At 36.4% G+C, this 24,400-nt stretch overlaps 1 protein-coding gene across 1 annotated transcript in view; it reads left to right on the top strand.

Annotated features, from left to right (window-relative positions):
• The window catches only part of CACNA2D2 (calcium voltage-gated channel auxiliary subunit alpha2delta 2), a 5,241,953-nt gene that overhangs the window by 4,820,990 nt on the left and 396,563 nt on the right, over positions 1-24,400 (top strand). Inside the window, exons 20-22 of the mRNA XM_044078189.1 lie at positions 3,613-3,684; positions 9,680-9,741; positions 20,109-20,185. Coding sequence (XP_043934124.1) covers positions 3,613-3,684; positions 9,680-9,741; positions 20,109-20,185 — 211 coding nt within the window. The remainder of the gene's footprint in view (positions 1-3,612; positions 3,685-9,679; positions 9,742-20,108; positions 20,186-24,400) is intronic.

Genomic DNA, 24,400 nt, shown 5'->3' with positions numbered 1-24,400 from the left:
CCAACCTCACATGTAAATACAATTACATTCATCCTTATCACTGTTTTTCAAAGTATCCAAGAACAAATGTCATTTTGCTTTAGCTACCTGCTTTACATAGAAGATGTGTGACCATTATTTCTTACTTAAACTGTGAGACTTCACGAGAATTACCTGGAAACTACTCACATGCATATAAATCTTTACATAACCAATATATTAAGGGAATCAGGCATTTAAAAGCAATATACATGTGCAATTATCAAACATCTACCTTCTTAAACTGTAGAGAATTCTGGAGATAAGTCAATCTTCTTTGTAGTTGATCAAACAGTTCATCTCATTCTTTATCATCCAGTGATTCTGCAAAATAGTCTATTTTTTTTACAAATACAATAAGATAATAATTCATCATTAAACCTTCTTTTAGGGTTGTACTTAACTCCATTCTAGGTCAAAATGACCAAATATTGCAAAATAAGCATTCACTTGGAATCCTTTCTATACTTTCAAGTAATACTCCATTATTCAAATATGATGCACATGGATAAATGTGGTTGTATGATGGGGAGACAAACATTTGATAATATTAATAGAGCAGTTATAATCCATAGGGAAGTAAAATATAAAAAATATATACCACTTGTGTTGGTTGGTCTGAATGTAGCTGAGTTGTTCTGGGAGGAGCAATGGTAGCATATGTGTTTCCTGATAAATTAATTAGGTTAATAAGGAGGATATAGGAATGGTTAGTGTCAAGAAATTATGTTGGATGATTTCTCTCTGGCAATCTGTGTTTAAAGAGAGAAACAAGACAGGGATGCCCTATTCCCCTTTAATTTCTTTATATTTAGAACCATTAACCAAAATAAATAAATAAATACAAATAAAAAAATAAGTGATTCACAAATGTTAGGATACAACTGGTATGGTAATTAAGAAAAGTTAGTTTTTTCCAGATAGTATTATTTTGTACGTGGTAAACTGAGAAATTGATATTTCAGTGTTGTAGAATATTTTGCAGCAGTCTCAGTTCTTTTCTGGATAGAAAAAATTAAGATAAAACAGAGGCTATATCAGTAGATTGCATGCTGAAACATGAATCGGTTCAGCAATAGCCACATTTATGGGACAAGTAAGATGATGTATACAGGTGTACAGATTAAAAAGGGTTCTGTTATAGAAGTTAAGGATACAGGGGACGAGGCTAAGTAAAATCTTATACAAAAGTTAAAATTGGAAGCTCTTGATTTTGGATATAAATAGTAAGAAACACTAATGATGTTCTCAGTCCCTTTAGTTTTATATACAGGTCAATCATATTTTTGTCAACCAGAGGAAAGGTTGTCTATAATAATTAACAAAGAATTGAAACAATTTATCTGGGTAGAGAAGGAGGCAAGATATAAGTGTGGTGTAAGTTGATTATTCCAAGAGAACAAGATGATTTAAACTACTTGATTTGAAAGGATACTTTAGAGGCACACATGGTTCATATATAAAGCTAAAGCAGGATGCTAGAAATCAAAGTATAAAAAATGGTGATTAAATGGGGGTAGGATTGTGCAAGGAATAAAAAAGAAAGTAGGAGTTTTGATACAGTCCCTTAATGAGAATAAAAACCAACCCAGAGTGCATTATATATAAGGTAGCAGAACGCATTCTGAAAACTAAGCATAGAAATGAAGAAAGGAGATTTTACCAATAGGGATGACTGTGTGTAAGGGTGCAGAACATAAGGAATGACAGCTGCATTTTATTGGCAAAAATTAGCAAAGGATCCAATGTATTTGGAGCAAAAAACTTGGGATGGGAAAGGTAACAAAGTGAGATCAGCTCAAGCAGAAGTCTTGTATGCAGGTTAAAGACTATCTTTCTATGAGGTATTGATAATAGAGTAAGAGAAAAAAAAGGCACAGGAGTGTTAAGTGAAAGGTCAGCTCTTGTTATCTTTTTAGTTGAGTGTAGAACAGAAGTTTATGTAAAAAAAAATATTTAGTAGGGTATGTAAAATATTGTATGATAACTTTAAGAATTAGTCAGAAATGGTTAGAAAAAATAGAAACAGAGTTTGGCAAAGCAATTTACAAAGAAATAGTAGGAGAACATCTGTATGGCTTCCATGTACAGAACAAAGTGCAGAAGGTTTAGGATTTTTATATGAAAATGCTTCCACAGATATTTTTAACCACCCGACAGACAAAAATACATTTTCTGCACTTAGGAAATACTAGAATTGTGATAGGAAAGAGAGAGGTAATTGGGAATATGGGTTTTGGGAATGTAACCAGTTAGCAAACTGTAAAAATTCCTTACAGAGTTGTTGTCTTTTGGCTTTTCCCGGTTAGGGGTCGTCACAGCGGAACTCCGGTCCGCTAATGATTGGCAGTAGATTATCACAAACGCCAAGGTGCCAGCTCAACATTCAACCTTCAACGAAGGCACGCCCATTTACATGTCTTTCGAATGCCCACCAAACCACGGGGAGGACATACAGACTCCACACAGAAGGCACTCCCCGCACTCCAAATTTCTTACAGTGTATTTTGTCATATTGAATGGGGGAGCAAATGATTGGAACTAATGAACTGGTTCTTTTATGCTGCAGTACAGAATGGAATTTCCAAGACATTGGGGATCATTACCAAATGTAATGCTGTTGGCTGCCAAAAAAGCAATTACCAGAAAATTGACATCAAAATCAAAACCAAATGTATCTGAAGTATTGAATGTTGCAAGGAAATAAAAGAAGGAGGTAAGCTTTTTAGAAAAGAGAAGGAGCAAATTACATGGAAGTAAGTGGAATGTTTGAGCACAATGTATGTAGAATAATGTTCATGACAAGGAGTATAATTTAATGGAAGGCAAGAACTGAGCAATTCAACTGTTGCTGGAGTGAATGAAAACTGCTGAAAAGAATATATACAGCATGAAAATAATTGAAATGTTGTTATGATTTGTTTTCTATTACTGCATGTGTACCCATGTCACTTTAAAAAAAAAAATGTCATGGTTAATACAAGTACTCTCATCCTTACAAAATGTCTCCATAGGTTTTTCACAAGGCTTAATTGCATGTACTATATAATTTATATTATATCAGTTACTTTTCTATATATGTAATAATATCAGGTTCAGGCTGTGTCTGAAATGGGTCTGCTTTGACTCAGTCTACCACCCTAGCTAACAAATAAATATCTATCAATATATCAAATAAATAAAAATATCCCAAGGATTCATTAAAGGGCCGAACTATGTGGCTTGCAGTATAGAGGCCTTGCCCCCACAAAGAGGTATTTGGTGATTCAGAAACATATAAGCCATGAAGAGGAAATGCCTTGTTATCAGCTCATTTGCTATCTGTGAATAACCGTTAACTACTACAAAGTACAGAACAGCGTTTTCCAAGGAGGCCGAGGTATGAAAAACAGAGAAAGAGAGAAGAGATAGAAATATATTTATGAGATGTTTATTTGCTAAAGACAATCAGAGATTAATAATATTCTAATTTCAATGTGATGAAATAAGAGTTAGTGCAGTTTAATACAAACTTACTATTTTTGTCTTACTTTTCTGTACGTGTGTTACAATAGTGATTAATTTTTCAGTGCACTCTTCTTTTGTCTTCATCAGATTCGCAAAAGCATGATTGATGGGAAACAGGGAGAAAAGACTATCAGAACTCTTGTCAAATCCTTGGATGAAGTAAGAATGATTTAAATCTTACTTTTGTAGAATTTAACCTTGAGTTAAGATGTATTGGCTGCTGGAAAATCATGGCATATATTTTTTGTATATTATGTTCTGCAAATTGTGATAGAGCCTAGCAGTTACAATTTCAGGTGTACAGATGATGTACAACATGAATTCTATACCTTGCAAAAAACTGCTTTGACCTTGATTATATCTTCCTGATTCAAACAATCGGATGTATTGAAGATGAGTGTCAGAAAGGCTATCATAAATACAGTCATGATAGAAACATGCGATAAAAGCTTAGTAACAACTTAGGTATCCAATTTCTGATTTATAAACTATATCATTTTGAAATGGTAAGCATTTTGTCAAATGTAATTGTCATTTTGCTACTCTTAAGCTTTCATTAGTTTGCAGACCTAAAATTGGAATGATTATTAATGTAGGCTCAAATTTAAGCTAAAGATAACTATTTCCAGATGATTTTGTTTAAGCATCAATCAATTTATGAAACAAATAGTTTCTGATATATTATAAATACTTTATAACCAGTGAAGATCACTCTAGTAGACCTGAATGCAGTTTAATTGCTGTAGTAGGAGATATCTTTTTAAAGTGTGATATTAACTTGAGAAAATCATTGGGACAGCACTCTCAGGCATCTTACAGGCACAGTAAGTTGTTCTTTTTGTCTTGGAAATACACTTCGACTTATATAAGCTGCTTGCTACATTTCTGCTACTAATCAGCACTTTTCTTTTTCTAGTGCTATATTTCTTGCGTGCTATTAGGGTGGTTGATGTTTTATGACCACAGCTAAATATATTGGTAACAAATACACTGCTCTTGAAACAGAACACCAAAATGAACTATATCCATTTATGGCTGAATATTTTTATAAGACTGATGTCTTTACTACCTGGCTTTTGCTAAAATGAAGTTAAGCAATTCCATTGCTTAAAGTGAATAGAAGTACATGGTATTCATTCCAGGATATGTAAATGTCTGACAAAAATAACAAGGAAAAAACTGGTGGCAAATGGCACACAGAATATGTATGCAATCAATCAAAACAATACTTATATAATTGACTTTTGCTACCTTTGTTTTAGTGCTGGTTTCATAGAAAATGACAGGTTCTTTGTTTGCAGTCAGCCTAACCTGCTACTGCCTGTCTCTCTCATTAGGAGAGCTGTATCAAAGTCATTACCAAGCACATCAGGTTCTGCTTCTTCCAGCACAGAATACTTAAAGTAATGGTCACTGATATGCCTATCTAGACTAATGTTCAACGTGTTGATGGAGCTATCCTTGGAACTCTCCTACCGGTGTTCCTTAAAACAAATGGCAAAAATCTTAAATACTTCCTTGACGTATGAATGGGTAAATTTACAGGAAGTTATATAAATAGCTCCAATACGTGAGCAGATGGCATATTTGCCTGTTATTAAGAGGATCTATGAATCAATCTGTTTTAAGTAGAGATTTACAGATACTGTGATTACTGTGCATATATATACTTTGGAGTATTCAGAGCCTGTCAGTCAAATTCCCAGACTTAGGAGCCAAGTAAACATTTTCTTTAGACAATGGCTTTTCTCAAATATCACTCTTGATGTTATTTCCATTTAATTTTACAATCTTTTCTTCATTGCATGTATAGACCTAAATTTATTGGCACAGATAACAGGAGTATGCATTGAATATTCAAATAATAAAGGGCAATCTGTTTATTCATTGATTTTTTTTTCTGTGTTGGAGGAGTTTGCCAATCTAACCTGGCAGTAATGACATGTTTTTGTAATTGAAATCATGTTTTTCTTTTAAATCCAAAATTCAAATATAAGAATATTATTTTTTGTCAATAAACAGTGATAATGATGTGTTATTTTGGTTGGTTATCTTTTTTTGGTACCTTGGTTCAGTTCTGCTTTTATCTGATTCACTTTTCATGATAAAAGATGTTACTGTTATTGATTATATTTTGGTATTAGGTTCATAGGTTCATAGATGTGTACTAGGCTAATGGCTTTACAAGCATAGGGACTTCACCTTATTCCACATCAGTTTCCTCCTTCTGTTGTAGAGTTTGTTTATAGCAGGGGACCACCAGGCTGGCTTTCTTTTTTTTGAGGAGAGAATCTTGGTTCTATTGGATATGGTGAGATCCATGCATTTGTGTAAGTGTTTGTACAGTGAATTGGTGTATGATTCGTCAGTCATGCAACTATTCTTTATTAGAATGGGTGCCGTGAAGTTAGCTACCTCTGTTTTTAGGAGCCCAAAATTAGCTTTGGAGAAGTTTTTTATGGTGGCTACCTTTGTGGGGGTGGGAGGGATGTGGATTTCCAAGATGATTAGTTTGTGATCGGATCTAACCAGGAAGGAGTTGACTATTGATGTAGAGCAATGGTCACCTATGTTAGTAATGACCAAGTCAAGGATGTTGTTACCTCTAGTGGGGGTAAGAACAAGTTGGTCCAGTGCATTGGAATTAATGAATTCCAGGAAGCGTTGGGCAGGTGTATTGGTACATGAGTAGTTTCCCAGTTAATGGAGGGATAGTTGAAGTCACCCAGTATGAGAGTGTTAGGTTGGACCCTAATATTCTCCAGGGTACTTAAGAGCATGGAGTGCGAGTCTTGGGACATGGTTGGAAACCTATTGCAGTCTTACACAATGTTAGCTGCATCTGAAGTATCTCTGATGCTTTATGTTAGGCTGCAAGTCTGGAGGTGTGCACATCCTTTATGAATATGGAAGCACCACTACCTTTGGAGTTTCAGTCCAAGTACTGGGGCCAAAAGGTGTGGAATGAGTTATAGCCTGGTAGTGTAGGGGTGCTTTCTACTGCCTTGAACCAAGTCTCTGTTACAGCACAAATGTCGATGTTCTCCATTTTAAGGAGTCCTTTGAGGGAGAGCATCTTGAGATTTAGACTTCTAGCACTGAGCAGCATGACCCTCAAACTGCATTTGTTTGTAGCTGTTACAGCGGTAATTTGGTCTTTGGAACACCGCCTAAAAAATGCACTATAGGGGTGGCAATAGCCTTGGCCAGTATCCGAAAGCCCAGGGGTGACAGATGAAGGCCATCTCAGGCAAAGATTCGATGTCTGTCAATCATCTCATCCCAGGCAGACAGTTACTGGATCCCTTTAGAATGATACCAGAAACTTGGCCAATTGTTGATGTCCTCCCTTGTTGTAGGTATTATTTTTGTTGTTTTATATTTTGCTAAAGGCACTAACTTTTCCATGTGCTGTTATTTTGTATATTTATTGTGGTATTTTATATTTCTAACTAAATAAACTCAGCACTCTTTACTTTGTACACCTCCCACCTACAGGCCACATATTGCAGACACCTGTACTTATCATTAGCTGATTTGGAGTCGTACTTACTTCCACGCTGTTTTTTTTTTGTTTTAATTAATTCTGAGTATTTCAGAAGCACACTGACCATTGTCATGATGAATGTCTGCTATATAGTATAGTACGCAGTGCATGCTTTTAGTCTTTGTTAAAGAATTACGCTATCAAACTCTATAAGAAGTTAATGACAGAAAGGATGTGGTAATATCTTTAAATATATTTATTAAGTTTATCATAATTAAAACTGGTCCTCAACACAAAGCATGCAATTACTCATTAAATGAGTTTTTGAATACTAAACTACTTGTTAAGAACAAAACAGATTTTGAAAAGTATGCTACATATAAATTGAGAAGGACTTAAGTCTACATTTTATTTAGAATATGTTTTATGTCCCTGTATGTAGATGGTTTTACAAGTAGATGTCGTTCATTTTGTTAAACTTTTTTATTTTTAATCTGTGGCTAGTTCTGTAATACAGGACATTTTTCTTTATTCAATTAAAAGAATAAAGCTGAAGAAGTTATAGCAAAAATGTATCATATAACAAACAGCACTTATTTTAATTCTGTACAGTCAGGAATTAAAAAAACAGCTAGAAAGAATGCAGATACATTTTGCTATAAGCATGCACAATATCTGTTTCATATCCAGCTGAAGTATTGATTTGTCTGGCATGCAAAGTACTTCAAATTATTTTAAGATAATTATATTTAAAATAATGTTATTGCTATGGTGGAACAAGCAAAATGGTAGGGATACAGTATATTTTAACAAATTTAAACAAATAGATAACTGTAGCTATCAGTAATTAGGAAGATTCATGGAGTCCTTACCTTTAACTGTGAGGATTTTCTTGTCAGTCAGAGAATTGAAAAAGAATAGTACCTAACTTTGTATAAACTGTCTGCTGTGGAAAAAAAAAAGCTCCTCTGCAATGGTGCATAACAACTTTGAATTCTTACTTAATGACTCCTAAAGCAGTCTAGAGACTGAAGCAAGTTTTATTCAAAAAATCTATCCATATAAAGATTAGTTTAAGTCACCTTAGTTCCACCTTTATCCTATATGTCCCATTTGTGATACGTATAAAAGTATAGTTTAATATGACACAATGTAGAGAAAAGGTACTTGATGGGCTCTCAGTGCTACGCAGTTTAATTTTATAACAGTTATCAGGCCTGAGCCAGGTTACAAAAAGTAATTTTAGAAGCCTAAAGTAAAACATTGCAGACACAGTGGAATAATAATGTCATGTTATTAATAAATTATAATTTTGTTTCTGCAAAGCAAAACAAAACAAAAAAAGGGTTTCATTTTGAGTTAGCACTGCTTCAGATAGATTCAACAGCATGCACGTTTGAAACCAATGTCAATCTCCATTTTAGCAACTGCTGTTACACATTTTGAATAGATACATGAACTATGGAACTTTCTTTTTTTATTGCTACCCATCTGTACATGCTAGAATCACTTGTTTATATTATTTCTGCAGATGCTGTACACAATACTGGAAATGGTGATTTCCTGGAGATATATCCATATGATAGGGATACTATGAATAACTATAGGTTTTGTCATGGCTTGCCTCGCATTACAGATAGTCATATCTAGCCTTTTATCTAATGGTTCATCATATTCCCTAGTAGGCCATAGGCCATTATAAATGGTATTCCTTTCACTCAGATGCATTGTTGTACCCCTTGACACATGACACACAAGAATGGATCTCAAAATATACTCCTGGTACTGTGGTTCTAAAACAGTGTTCCTTTAATGTCATCAGAGCAGTTTCTGTGTCATCAAGAAAACAACAAAAAACAGCTACGTCCTTTTTATAAAAAGAAGGGAGACCAAAAGAAACATGACAGAGGACTTTAAATTAACATATCTATTAAGAGTAAGATCCTCTGTTTTAGTCCCAAGTTTGCCTTCTTTCTCATTTAAAAATAAAAGTACTATGTGTTATACAAGATTAATTTATAAGATTACCTGTATAATTCATCTGAATTTAGCTATATTGCATAATGCACTGATTGTACAGCCATAAGCAGGAATATTATCCTGACTGAAACATGCAATATAGTAAACCCAGTTTCTCGACCCTATATCTCCTTGAATTGTGCGGCACTTAATGAAGAATGAATCTTCACCCCTTTTCTCTGTAGATGATCAGATATGCCAGTATCACTCTAAACTGCCTTGCTCAGTCTTTATTACTGAGTATGACTGTAACTCTTAGTCAGCAGATTGACCCTTTCTTCCCATGCGTTATCAATATTAATTTTGCTTTTTTATATTGGCAAAAAATACATTCTTCGTTGTGTCTTTGACTAGGGTATGGATTTGGGTAAATGGACAACATTTGTTAACACTGATCAGATCCTAATAAACTGTAGCAATGTCCAGACTTTGATTGTTTAATTTTCTAAACAATATGCAATGAATTGTATGTTGTCAATGAGATTGTTTATGTCAGAAGCATACAGCTTAATGATTTTGCCCAGCAGAAATTATTTGAAAGTTTATTTTTATAGTTATAAAGAGTATTTCAACAAATGTAGGACAGGGGCATGTTTTTGCTTCATGGACCAAACTAATGCTACATCTAATTACTGCCCTGTCTTTCAGAGATACATTGATAATGTTACAAGATCATACTTCTGGCATCCGATACAGAGTGCTGACTACAGGTGAGCCTACATCTTACCTTAAGTGCAACTTACCAAAGCTCTGAGCTAGCCCTATGTATGATAACTTAGTTTAAAATGTTACATACAGTGGACAAAGATATTTTCAACCATGTTGCAACTGTTCCTAATATCAGAAGTTACTTCTATTTATTTGAAATCCTAATGTTGTTATGTTAAGTTATGTTATGTTATGTCATGTTATGTCATGTTATGTCATGTTATTTTTGCTATGTTATGTTATGTTATGAAGAATGTAGGCAGAGCTCAGGTAATCTATAAAACTGAAGCAGTCATTACTAACTCAGAAAAGAGCAACGCGTATGCCAAATGAATTGCAAACCTTAGTAATAGGCTGCAGTGGGCATATTCATACAAGTATTCTTAGTATTATGGAATGACAAGACATTGATTGAGGCAATGTTAGATTATACGTTAAGATTTGTTTTATGTTAGTCTGACTCTGGGTTATTAAATTACTTTTGATTTAATGCTTGAACAGCAACAAAAGATAATATTTATCATTTATGTAAAACTGCGTTACATTACATTGGATACTTTTGGCAACAGAAAAAGAAAGTACTTCTGATATAATCTAGCCAGGTATGCAGTTAATAATCTGCAGCTGCAGTCTCCCCCCTCCTTAAGTGCAGCAGTGAAAGCATTTATACCATCAGCAACCACCAACCATTCTGTCAACGGGCCACATTACAGCAACACTCTCTTAGTGTAGCACAATTTTCTGAGTCCACATTAAAGTTCATATCTACTGTGTAGTACTCACTCCATCTCCCCATCTTTTTCTCTTCAGTCCAACAATCCCCATGCCCTCTTAATATTTTGTATATTCTTAGTATATCCCATTCCTTCTAGTCTTCTTAGTAAATAAGCAGAGACTAGAAGAAATTGTACAAAATCTGCTCACTGGACAATACCTCAACAAAGTCTGGGACAGCCTGTTAGAACTCTAGGATATTGGATTACCTCCTTCGCTAAGTGCATGACATAGATTTTCATTGTTCTTTATTTCTAACTGAAGGCTCGATTTAGTGCACTTAACTTTTATTATCATTATCAGCTTGTGTATATGTGTCGTATTTTTTCACATACTGTTTATGTTCTCATTTTTATAATTGTAATTTAATAGACTGGAAATTTTCTCCCTAGGACTACATTGAACATGGGTTATGAGCTCCATCTTACATTATTAGTTAATAAATGGCAATAGATTACATTACATGACATGAGAGACAGACAGGTAGATAGATAGTCTCAGCTCTTTTAGTCTTTCATCACAGTTCAGACTCTCTGACCCCCATCATCCTTGTAGCTTTCTTATGGAGAATTAGTGTTGTTGTAATGTCTCTAGCCATAGCAGTGCTTTAGAACTGACTACAGTGCTACACTGAAGCCTGACTAATGCCCAGTACAATGTTAGAATAGGCTGTCTGCCTCTGGAATATCTTCTTGTTAGTAATCACCCCAGAAGATTGGCACATTGCATTGTACCTTATGGCCTAGTGTTTCATAGTGTTTCATTAATCACTACCCTAGTCCTTCTGTTCCTCCTATCATAGTCTTCCTTATTGAATTATTATATCTTAATAGTATCACTTTGCATTTAACCAATGTATGTATAATCCCTCCCAGCATCTTGCCTCGTGGCTCATAGCTTCATACTAAACTTACAAATGAAGAATTATCGAAGAAATTGGTGTTGGCATCACAAAATACTGAGAGTATTTTAGTTATCCCTAGAAAGATGATTATTCCTATACATTCCAGTCATAACTTTGCAATTTTCCAGCCAATTTCCTATTTTTTTCTATTCTTATTTTCAGATAAATAGAGACAAGAAGAAATTGTACAAAATCTACTCTGGTTTTGAATGCAGTTGGGTTTTGCTTCATTTGATAAAAAAAAAAAAGTTTATTCTAAAGGCATGAAATATGCTGAGTTATCAATTTGTCAAGTAAGCAAGTGTTGTTGACCTGGTAGTGGTGGCTAAGGTCTTTGACATGAGTGGTAGACAAACTATTGGTTCTGGGAAGTTGTAGGATGTTGAAGAAGGTAGTGACTTTCAGTGATAGAAAGGCTAAACAGAGATCAACCCATAGAAATCTATGTGATAGAGAGTACAGGGATAGGGCTTTCATTCTTTTGAGGTAGCTTTAATCGTGTACTTCAGAAATCTTCATGGTCAGAAACATTGGGACATATTCAGATTACTCAAGATGTTTTGGGGGGTACATTTCAAAAGGGGTGTTGTATTCGAGGACAGGTCTAATAAGGAAGCGTATAGAAGGAGCAAGACTGTGTCAGCCTAGAAGAGATACCCATACTGATCAGCTGATGATGATGATAGAAAGATTTCTTACCTTTAACTAATATATGATGATCAAAACAAAAATCCTTTTAAATACTAAATATCCTATAATTAGTATCTTATAGAATCCTTAGGGGTGATCTGTGATTTGCTTATTGGACTATAAAAGATCCAGTACCCCAAGAATTCTTATACCTCCAAAAGTCAAACAGTCCTACTAATATTAAGGTCAGTGATCTAAATATTCTCCAGTAAATAGATGAGATAAGGCGGAGCACAGTGTGTACACCTTCTCCGTCATAAACTTTTTAAAGGAGTTGGACAAATGGATGGATATTTCTACATTCACCCTTGTATGACTTAACGGGCAGGAGTACCCATTTCCATTCTACCCTCCTATTGGTGTTCCTTCAGTCACTTCCTTGTTTTTGCTCATTCTGAAACAATTCACAATTTAAGGGCACGGTGCTATATAAATATTTATCTTTTTCAACAACTGTATGAATTTTGATGAAAACTGAGATAGAAGAGAAATAGAAGAGAGATAGAAGAGAAATAATGAAAAAGGTTAACAGCTTCAAGTATCTTGGGGATGTGGTTGAGGAGAAAGGAAGTCTAAATTATAAGGCCCAAGCTAGAACCATAAGTTTCTTATGACATTGTATGGCAATGTTTTACATTTACATTTTCCTACCCTATATCCAATTTTTTTCAGTAAATTGAAATGTAATTGCTTATTGTGGCTTTGCATTTGACATATAACATTTGTAAATAACACTTGATTTCAAACTGTTTTGCAGTCTGGTTCTTTATTAGAAATGTGTTATATAGCATCTTACAATCAGAGTTCTTTTCATAGCATTGAAATTAAGTCTCTTGTCTGTTTGACCTTTACGTATCATGTGAAGAAAGTAAACTGAGAAAAACAGAATCAGAGGCATGGGATATTTTGCAAGGTATTCAGAAAAATGATCTACATGGTGAAGTAAAAGCAAAACAGAACAGTTGAAGTATGTAGTGTGGCCTGAAGCTGATTAACAATACATTAGAAATGATGCTGTGTAAAAAGGTCAAACTATTGAGGGAATGTGCTGGTGAAATGTCATCAGGTCACGTACTGAATGGCACTGCACTGTGGCTGTCACATGACTTCTTGATCCTGGGAGCGTGCATGCAATATGCTTATGATAATGTACACACATACACACTCATCAAAGTGACACTACAAGCATAGCTGAGAGGCAAGGTACAGGCTGCACCCAAACTCCCTACAATTTCTGTGTTGGAAATAGGCAGGGAATGATTATATAGGGCAATCAGAAAAGAGGAAAAAGCAAGCACAGGAACACACAGAAGGAAGAGGAAAGGAAAAGAGTTGGGAAGTGAGGAAGCAAGGAAGTATATTTTATGTGGGGGTAGATGACCATTTTTTTTATATTTCTAAGATAAGTAGAGGAGGGAGGAAGCAGGAGAGAGGTGTTGAAGAAAAGGGAGTATATGGATGGCAGAAGAGGGAGACACAAGCAAGTACAAATAGGGAGTAGTGCTTACACAAACTGAGCGAGGAAAACACAGAAGAGATATAAACAAGACAGAAGGACAGTCAGTGATGGAGATGACTGGACTACAAACTACAGTGGGAAATGACACACTCAAGCACAGGGGTCACAATGAAGTATACACTGGGGTACAGTGCTGCATAATGCTACACCTACTGTGTGGACAGTGAATTCTGTGGCTGCTGTTAATGCTGGGCCCACCATCGTCATTCTGATGGTGAAGGACGTGCAACTCCACAGCTGCAAAAGTATGTGCTCCAGGCTGCCAGTGCAGATGTCTAGCCACTGGCCATTAACAGGCTTTCCACCTACTACTAGGCGATATACTGTAACCCACCAGTAGTGTCCCTGATAAGGGGCATAGACCTCTCATTAGAGACAGACTAACAGGACACCAGGGCTTCCTATAAGTTAGCCGCTATTAGATGATCTACATCACTGCATAGAGACTGGGCAGTAGACAGCTGGGCCCCAGTAGGTGATGGCAATGCAAGTGCACAGTGTAGTTGTCACTGCCAAATTATATCTTCTGCCACCATGGCTACTACATAAAATATGAATTTAAATTGAAAGAAACAAAACGAGAAAGGTCAAATAAAAAAGTGCAGAAATATCAAATGAGAAAAACTCAAAAACAAATACAGTTATCAGTACTATGTACTCCACTTGCTGGCTGTATAGCTCTTGGAAGAGCAAAATGCTGCTAAATATTCAGTAGCAAACAAACACAATGTATCAGCCGTACAAAAATGTAGTACAGCAGGATGTGTGCCTCAAGGGCAGGATTAAAAGCGCTCTAAGCAGTCCTTTTGTGTATATGTATGAGAGCAGTAAACGAGTTGCCAAGACTGACCTCAGGAACCATGGAAAATGGCTAGAACAACCACAAGGAGATTCCACTCAATGAAGCTGCCTTTAGGTTGCAGACATAGGTCACTAGACAAAAACATGCATGCTACCCTGGTGACCCTGCAGTCAAGATATAGCCAAAGATTCAGAATTGTAATATATATATGGACCACAGGCAAATGTGCAGTTCAGAAACTTTATCCAAAATGATCTCATTAATATAATTGTTCTGCTATTTGCATATGTTTAGCAATTGGTGCAGTGAATTAAGCCTGTATACTGTAATTCCTTTGGTACTAGGTTTGTGTCCCTCAGCCCTCATTTGTCTGTTTTGTGACCTTTATCAAATGACTTAACCAGACAGCACGTGAAGGTAATTCAGAGTTTGGGCTAGTCACCCAATTATTCTCCTGGACTGCAAGCCTTGCAACTACCTATGAGCTTCACAATATGGTGATAAAACCAGTGTTGGTCATTGTAGTACTAAGGAAATTACTGGAATAACAAGTGAAACTAACAGTGGACATAGATTTCACTCCAGAGAGGAATGACTGCTCAACAGCTGCTTTGGTGAGAAACATGAAACATTGATAAGATGAAAGAATGAGTGTTTAAAAGTAGTGCTCTTTTGTTATTCTTGTTGCTGGAGGAAGGTTGTTCTACATCTATCTGTTGTCAGTGGTGAGGGGGGACATGGGGAGGAGTGTGAAGGAGCTCTGCGGTACATAGCCACAGTACTCTACCATTTTCAGGAAGGCATAACTTGATGAAGAAAAGGGCACATGCTATATGTAGATGGGGGAATGACTGAAAAAATGTTAGCATTTTTAGGTGGCAGCCTCCAGTTATGGATGCCTTACCTTAGAACAGAGATGAGGTGCACACAGTGTAGACCACCAATATACTGGTTGTGTTGCTATGAGGGATGCACTATAGTCTCTATTATGCATCACCGATGGAGAGGAGTGTGTTGTGATGCATTCTATCTACATAGTTCTGTTACATAATGAAAGAAAATAAAGTTATGTGGGAACAGAACACAAGTTAACATATATGGAGCTGTGAAATATGTGGAACATGTAATGGCTGGTCTTTGTTGGGCTCAGGTATGTGCAGACTGCTGGCAGGGTGCATGTCACAACTGAGTCAGTCTCTGTGCTGCCCCATTGGAATGCTATGTATATCTCTTCTGTGATGGTGTCGCATGGTAAAGGTCAAACCTAATGGTAGTACAACTGCCACATGGGTATGCACACTCCACAAGAAAAATAAATTTATTAAATGTGTGCAGAATGTTGTTTTCAAAATACTATGCTGTGTGCGTAATGCTGTGTTCAGGTATAACTTATTCACAAACACAGAAATGTAGCAATTCACAGAATTTTATATTTTCTTTGCTGTACAAGCTTGTCTGATTTCATAGGTAATATAAAAGTAAAACAATATTTCTTAGTAAAGTTTGTGGTGTTCATTCACTTGACACAGCAACCCACCATCTCCCCAACTTCCTCTCTAACTAAAATGTGGTATCTCAGACTTCAGCCATCTTGCAAGTGCAGACAAATTTTTTTTTGAATAAACAGCTGTTTTAGTTATATTACTACAAAAAAACTCCATCCATCCATTCCTCCATCCACCCACAACACCTTTTTTCCTGTTTTTGTATCTGGGGTTGAAGTGTCACTTTAACAGTGAGAATCATCTAGAGCCAAGGGTGTTAAAATACGTAGTCACCGCAGTCATGTCCATCCTTTTTGCAAAATCCACTACCATCTGACTGAATTCCTTTACTTAACACCATACCTACCCATCAGTTCTTCATCCCCTCTGTTTCCTTCACCAACATGCCCATTGAAATCTGCCCCAATCACCACTCTCTCACTTTTGAAAACATATGCATTACATCCTGTAAAACTTGTAAGTACACTTTCAATGAAAGGTAGAAGAAAATCAGTGCTACATGGATTACCATTCCTACAGGTGGCAGTTACCTACAACGTGAAATTAGTAATGACTAAAAATTTTCAGGAAAAATATATAGTAAGCGAATGACAGATCAAAATGAGTATCCTGTCATGTAAACTTTCACTGCTGCCACTTCACCATCCCGACTGCACAAATGATGATAGTTTTAATGTCTCTGAAGTCAGAAATTATTGTGTATGACAAAAATGGCATAGTATAAAAAAGGCAGTATATTTTCATAGGTTCATAGGTAAATACTAGGCTAGTTGCCCTTGTGGGCCACTTTAAGCTTAGCCAGTTTCCATTTCTGTGCTTGAAATAACTTATTCCATTTGGTTATAGATTGGCCTTACCCATCCCATGGTCAATACTTATATATTAACCGTAATGAGAATAACTGGGATCATACTATAGATAATTTGAGGGGACTCATGCATGAGAGCATTTAGGAGTTGCATCTGCCCTTTAGTACTACAGGGGGAAGACCTGGGGTAAATTTCCTGTTTTACATCCATAGATCTAAGTTGTACTTGAAAATGGATGGAGATGAACTTTGTTATACGTGGAAGAGGAGTCTGTTCAACAGCAGCAGTATCCTCTGCAAAATATACCTCTCCCTCCAAACCATTCTGATTGTGTTGCAGAAGAGATTTAGATCCTTATACAGAGTATTTTTGATGCCATTTGATTTGCTCATGTGCAGTAAATCTATCAGTAACAGGTTGGTGGAGGCCTTGTTCATAGGTAGGTACTGGGCTAATGGCCCTGGAGCCTTTACAAGACTAGCCCATAGAAGTGCCCTGGCATCATGGAGCCTGATGTTAGTTCTCAGTGCCTCTATCTGGTAGAGCCACTGGTGTGATCACCGGGGTGAACTTTCTATTTCACATCCACTCAGCAAGATTTCTCTTGAAGAGGACCAGTGAGGTGCTCTGCTTGACATGTATGGGAAGTCTATTCCAGAGCATGGACAGTCTCTGGGTTATGAACTTGTCCCTCAAGCATGTTCTGTTGATTGTGGTGATGAGGTTGAGGTCTCTGGAGCCTGTGGTGCAGATAGATTTGGATTTCTTTAGATGTAGTAGAGCTGGGTCATACATGGCTTTTTAAGTCTGCAGAGGGATTTGGATTTCTTTAGATGTAGTAGAGCTCGGTCAGACATGGCTTTTTAAGTCAAGTAGAGATTGCCTCTTAGTAGATGATATGAGAGAGAGAATAGCTGGAGTTTTTTTGAGTCTGTCCGTGTAGGACATGTGTTTAAGACCTTTGTATTCCAGACACAGGTCACCTCTTAGCTGTGTGTAGGATATTGAGTATAGTGACAGAGCTTTGAGTCAGACCTTGTAGGACATGTTGTTTAGACATTGTATCCTTTTAGTAAGGTATCTCTATGAGTGTTCCAGTTGTGGCATTGTCTGGACAGATACATGCCAAAGGGGACACTATATTCAATGAATGGTCCAATGAGGGCTGAGTAAAGGACAGCAATGACATCCCTTTATGTTTACACAATCCTTTTGTTTATAAGCTATGTAACATAGAAGGACTTTACTTCTACAATAGACATATGTTTTCAAAAGTTGAGTCACTATCCACATAAGTTCACAAATGCTGAACATCTGGGTCAACTCTTAGGGGCATATTGTCAATGTGGTAATTCCCTGGAGTAGATGACTTCCCAAATGGTATAATAATGCATTTTTTGCATTTACCTTCAAACCATGATTTTGACACCAGTTATTTTTTTTTTGAGACAAACCTTCCTGCAGGATAGCTAAGTCATTCAGGGATTCAATGACTGCTCCTAGCTTGCACTCATTGGAAAACTTAGTCAGCCAGAACCCTTTCATATTAGCTTTTACTTCAGAACAGTAGATGCCAAACAGGATTGGTCCCAAAACAGAACCCGGGGGGGGGGGGGGGCTCAACTAGTGACTGGTCTGTTTGTGGAGGTAACTTCCCCTATTTTAATTATCTGCATCTTATCTGTGAGCCAACTGGCAATCCAACAGGTGACTTAAGAGTTTATTCCTAGTTTATTTAGTTGTTCAGTAAATTTGCAATGCATTAACTCATGAAGTATTTCACTGCTGACAATATTCATTACTTTGATATAATTAAATAAACAGTACAACAAAACTTATTCAACAAAGCAGAAAAAAGTGCGATTTTTTTTTATATGATGGCTTATGACAACACAGAACATTCATCAGTTAGCACTCAAGCATGACTTTAAGTACAATAGTATGAGTAACGTTCGAAAATATAATAAAAAAGATATTTTAAGATGAAAGAAATGTCAGATGAACAGTTGCAGCAGATCATACACCACACAGCATAACCAACAGATATCACTGCATGCATCAATTATTATTTGTTTTTTGCAAAAAAAGAAACATTAATCTGAATGTCATGATCCGTAGTTGTGGACTAGATGCCACCTCATTACCTGCACAGCTCTGTCCCCAGTCTGTCTCTGGAAGATCCCTGTAGCAAGGGCAATATATATCTTGGTGTCCATGGGGATAGGAAGTCCACACATTCCTCTGATGCCCCTGTGGTGGTCAAACATACCCTCTAAGATTCTGAAGAAGTCACAGGCGTATTGCAGAAGAAAGTGCTAAATAAAGGTATTACAGTCTTCAACCTGTGTGCCGTTCAGTTCCTCATGTTTTTAGTGAGTATCCAGTTTGTTTATCTGTTATGGAATTCTTATGATGCCCAGGTGCACTGTCCACTTTGAGCATATCAAGAATTTTTGTCAAAGTTGTATGAGTTATCATTTGGTTATGTTTTCGCCTTTTTGGCTGATGAGCCACTAGGTATCAGGCCCAACTAAGACAAGCAGCGCTCACCTGAAAATAGCAAATGTTTTGCAGAGTGCAACTCATAGGTTTTGGTGGCGCTCTTCTTTATATGGTAGATCTGTGTGGAAAACTGGGAAATTTTCACTTTAAATAGCAAGTGGTGTAAAACATACTTCATTAGAATACTAAGATTTACGTTATTCCTCATTGCCATCTCATTATTTGTACATTTGCATAAGCCCATTGCATTGCACATTTGCTTAAATGGACCCTATGAATCGGCTCAGCTGCACTCGTCAATGAATATCAAGGATAGCCTCAGCACTTTTATGTAACTAATTATTAATACCAGCCATAGTCAACCTTAGCAGCAATCTGTATGACCTGTTGTAAAAGTCTGGGTTTTGTGAATTTGCATTCATTAGAACCAAAGAGTTGTGCATTTGTGCTGACTTACTTTTTTGTTGCTCACTTTGCATGCTTGCCTTGCAAATAAGTCTACATAAAACTGAAAAAAAGGTTTTATGTTTATGTATGTTGACTGCAAGCATATAGTTTACAAGTCACTCACTACTTTCCTGTTTCCTCATTTTCAAAGGTGACAAATCTTGCATTATTCACTGCAGCTTCACAGGTTGTTTTGCTAGCACTGCATTTCTGAACAATTGAAACATACATATTTGACATTGAAAAATGCAGTCTTTAATTCCTGCATTTAAGTGCTGTAAACAACTTTCTCAGATGTGCCTGTCATATCCATATGTATAAAGCATATGTTTATAATAATGTTTTGTATTTAATTTGTTAGTAAATATTACTCTGATGCTAACATTTTGTTGTATTTTCTTTCTACCCGTATGCCAGCCTTGCCCTTGTCCTACCATCATATGGCTTAACCTACATTCGAGCCAACCTCAGTGATCAAATCCTTCAAGTACAGTGTAAGTACAGATTGTTCTTATATTCTATCCTTTCACTTGCCCCTTGCCCGTGAAACCCACAAGTTGCCAGTGGCAAAGCTTAGATTCTTTTTTGGTTGTTGTTGCTTTTTAGGCATTTTTCCCCCTTTAAAACAAAAAAATGATTTTTAGACATCAGTTTTGGGGGGAAATATGCCACTAACTTTACTTTTGCTACTTGTAATAAGCAGCATAGTTATAAAAAATACTTTACAAGTTGCAATTCGTTTGCTGCAATCTGCATTGTGTTTTATTACGGAATGATTCTAAAGCTGCAGAATTGTAACAGGCTGTGAAAATTTGCATGCGTTTCACTTTATATATATATATATATATATATATATATATATATATATTTTCTTTTCTTTTAATTTAATATTATTTCTCCCTCTTTTCTTTGCTTTTGACTTGATTGGTGCTTGTGCTTTCTGCATTTATGTTGAAGCTTTGGAATCATTCACAGTTTTGCTTGCATGCAGCTGTCCTGCATCAGACAGCATGCACTGCCTTTATAGGTTTATATTATTTGTATTGTGACTGCTGCAATTTTTCTTTTTTTGGCTACTGATTCTCTTCTCTTTTAGGTGTTTTTGTATATATGTATGTTTATTTTATCTTTTTTCCTTTTCATGTATCTTTTTGTGAAGTTTGCAAGATTTTTTTGTTTCTGTATGATTATGAACACAATATTTTTATTCAAACAGTGATTGAATAAAATATTGTTTGTGACCCCCCTTCCTTTCCACCCAACTTCCCTTTTTTTCTTGCTTTCTCTCTATGGTGGATTCACACAGTGCCAAACAGCAAATCGAAGGGCAAGTATCTTCAGTATTGGTCCACTTCCCCACCACTTCCTGTGTCCGGTACCTCCTACTTCCTGCCTCACAAAATCCTCACTGTTCCTTAAACCTGCTTGCCCATCAACCTGCCCGTCTTGGCACCTCTTCCTTTCTCCCACCACTTACTTCCTGTTTCACCCTTCTTTAGGGGAAATATGTCTTGTTCCGTTCACTACGGCTTTGCCAGCACTCTCCTGCATTGCTCTGAATTCACATTCTAGTTATAACAGGACTGCTTTTTGTTTATTCATTTTAATTTTGTAGCCAGATTACTATCCTGCTGTTGTTATCTCTGCCTCCCATTTCCCTCTCCTTTTATCCTATTCTACCTTTGTGTATTTCATATTCCTCCCCTACGACAACTCAACCTCATCATTACAACATTTTGTTTTTCAATAAAGTATGACAGCCTTCTCTAATGCACAAGTAATGTAAAAAGTTGAGCAAATACAAGTTTAGAGCTTCCCTGTTTTCAAGGACCAGTTATTTTAGCTATATGGTCAGATTTGCTATACTGTGATTCTTTGTTTCTTGAATTTTAGTTAAAAAAGATGAAAAAGCAGAGGAAGGCAAATGTACAGAAGTGCCCATGATGTTGTATGATTGAGATTCTACTGGTAAAGCCAAGTAAAAGGGAATTTTAGATGGCCATATAGCTTCATGTAAATGTGAGATGCTGCAAACAGCATCATTAGTTGGATTTTGATAGAGGTATGTCCAAGTGTGACTTATGAGTGCCTTACAAGGCTATGATATGGGACTTTACCAATGAAAATCTGGACATGAAAAAGCTGAAGCTCATCATCCTGATTGACTAATTTTAAGGTGAGCTTGTTGTTGTTGTTATAGACTGAGCCATCTTCACTTTTAGTCCTTGGTTCTGCAGTAGCTGGTCTTCATGTGTGTGTAAGGCATTGTAGCCCTGTATTACCAAGTAGTCTCTGCAGCTTTAAACTACATCTCACCAACTGCACAGGTGTCCACATTCTCTAGAATGAGGTCAGCCTGGAGGGAGTGGAGTTTCTTGTTGAGGTGCCTAGCAATGAGTAGTAACACCTTTAGATTTCCTATGTCAGAAAGTTTGCCAGTCTAGCATTACCTAAAAAAGGCACTATGGGGAAGACAATGTTTTAGACAATATTCAAAAGCTTACAGGGTACAGGTGCAGACCATCCTTGGCAAAGAAATGTAGTTTAATGACCATATCCTCTCATTCTGTCAAATATTATACCCCTTTGGAATTACACTAGAACAAAGCCAATTATTGAAGTCATTCATCTTGTGGCATCAGCCTTGGTGAGGGTAAAATGCTGTTCAATGCAAGGCACATGCCAGCCTGGTACACCTAGTCTGAGAGCTCCATAATCTCTCTCTTCATATAGTCCAGGGAGGTACATTTTGGGGCATTTAAACCAACATGGACTTTGACCAAGTCGTAGTGCTTCTTGTGGTCTATTGACTCAAATATGCAGGTGATTTGTTGAATCCTGGTCCCTGATAGACAACATACTGTGGTTTTCACCTGGTGAGCAGGACTTCTGCCTTTTTTAGAATGGAGTCTGGTATGATTAAAATATTTGGTAGTGTGTTGGCCTGACTTAAGCACTTTGTAGATGAAGCTCCAAATGGTTTGACTGTATGCATTGTGTTGGGTGATGCTTTTTATTTTTTTCCAGAGTGCTTTTGGGTTTCCTGAGGATTGATTTTGGATCTAGGTGGTCTCTGGGGTTAAAAATGTTGCTTTTAAGTGTCTCAGCATATTTTGTTCCATGGGTTAATGCTTACATTATTGGCAACCTGATTGTTATTTTAAGTGCTTATGTGTGAGAGACCTGCCTTCAGTGGTATTGTGTAATTAAATTTCTTACATAATTCATCTGTTTCCCTGTGTATTGGTTGTCAGTGAACATGATACAATTCCATAATTTTCTGAGGGTGCCCATATCTATCAAGTTGGCAGTGGAGCTATGGAGAAAATGCACATCAATGCTCTCAGATCTTTTTAGGTGAATTATAAAAGGTTGTAAAGCAGGCTAACTTGAGCACTGCGAGGGTACAAACTCCAATTAGGCTATGTATGACAAACTTCATGCAGCAGTGCTTCACAGCACACAAACAAGTTACTGTTTGTGCAGCTGAGTACTGTGTAAAGTTACAGGGGAAGTTTTATATGGAAAAATGTGGTTTCTGAGTGACTACATCTATAGAATGCACTGCTAAACACCACTGGGCAATGGGAAGCAGAATTTATAGACTCAAAGAAAGGACACTAAACCAATTAAAAGGCCCCTTGGCAAATGATGTGATCTCATTTTAAGCTTACCAGTGTGTCCCCCAACTCAGAAAGACCAGGCTACCTTTCTACTGCCACTAAAATTGAAATCCCAGTTTTCTTCATACAAACACTCATTTTAGTTAGCCAAAAGTGAAAAGGTACAAGAAGCAGATCAAATAACTAGCTATAACAATTAAATTAAAAGGTGATTCTAAATCAGATAACCCAGCAATGAGGAACACACAAGTTAAGGTGATTTTGAAGCACACTAGCTATAGCTAGACCAAGGAAAAGCAAATATACCTTACAAAAAATGCAATAAAATAATTTGACAATATGACAGCATTGTTCAGAAATAGCTGACCAAGTGCAATATTTCAATTTAAAATACTTATCTTTGCCTGAATTGCACCAGATGCAAGCCAAACTTTCTGAGAACACAGACAAGGGCACCAAACATTTGAAGTCTGTGGAACTTGAGCCAAGAGCTTAGCAAATGCACCAAACTTATAGACTGAAAGAAAAGTGACTAAGCGAATGAAAAAGCCTTTTGTCTGATGAAACAATTTCACTTCAGCCTCCATGTGTGTTTCCCAACTGTGCAAATAACCAGGCCATCTTTCTACTTCTGCTACAATTGCAGTCTCAAACTTCTTAATGCAAAACACACAATTTAGTTAGGAAAACATTAACAGGTGCCATCTAGCTACAACAAGTAATTCTGACTTTAAGCCTCCCTGTGTATTTCCCAATTTGGACAGATTAGGCTACCGCTTTATTACCACTTGAATTGCAGTCCCAGTCTTAATGTAAAAGCACATTTTAGTTATTGCAAAATGAAAAGGTCCCAGGAACAAATCAAGCTAGCTACAAATAATTACAAGATGATGGTTATGGTTATAAGTAGAATACTGTCAGATATGGAGATGTTTCTATTGTTAATGCATGTTTTTTTATTTTCTTATGTTTACTGTAATTATATAATGGTATAAAACTAAATTTGGTTTAAAAGTCTCTATATGTTTATCTGTTAATATCATCATATGATTATGGCTAAACACGTTTGTGTATTTAAAATTTTAA

Source organism: Protopterus annectens, chromosome 7.part0 (assembly GCF_019279795.1).
Source record: "Protopterus annectens isolate FY-2018-M chromosome 7.part0, PAN1.0, whole genome shotgun sequence".
NCBI classification, from domain to species: domain Eukaryota; kingdom Metazoa; phylum Chordata; order Ceratodontiformes; family Protopteridae; genus Protopterus; species Protopterus annectens.
Note: the sequence above shows the minus strand (reverse complement) of the source record. Positions and strands in the feature narration are given on the sequence as shown.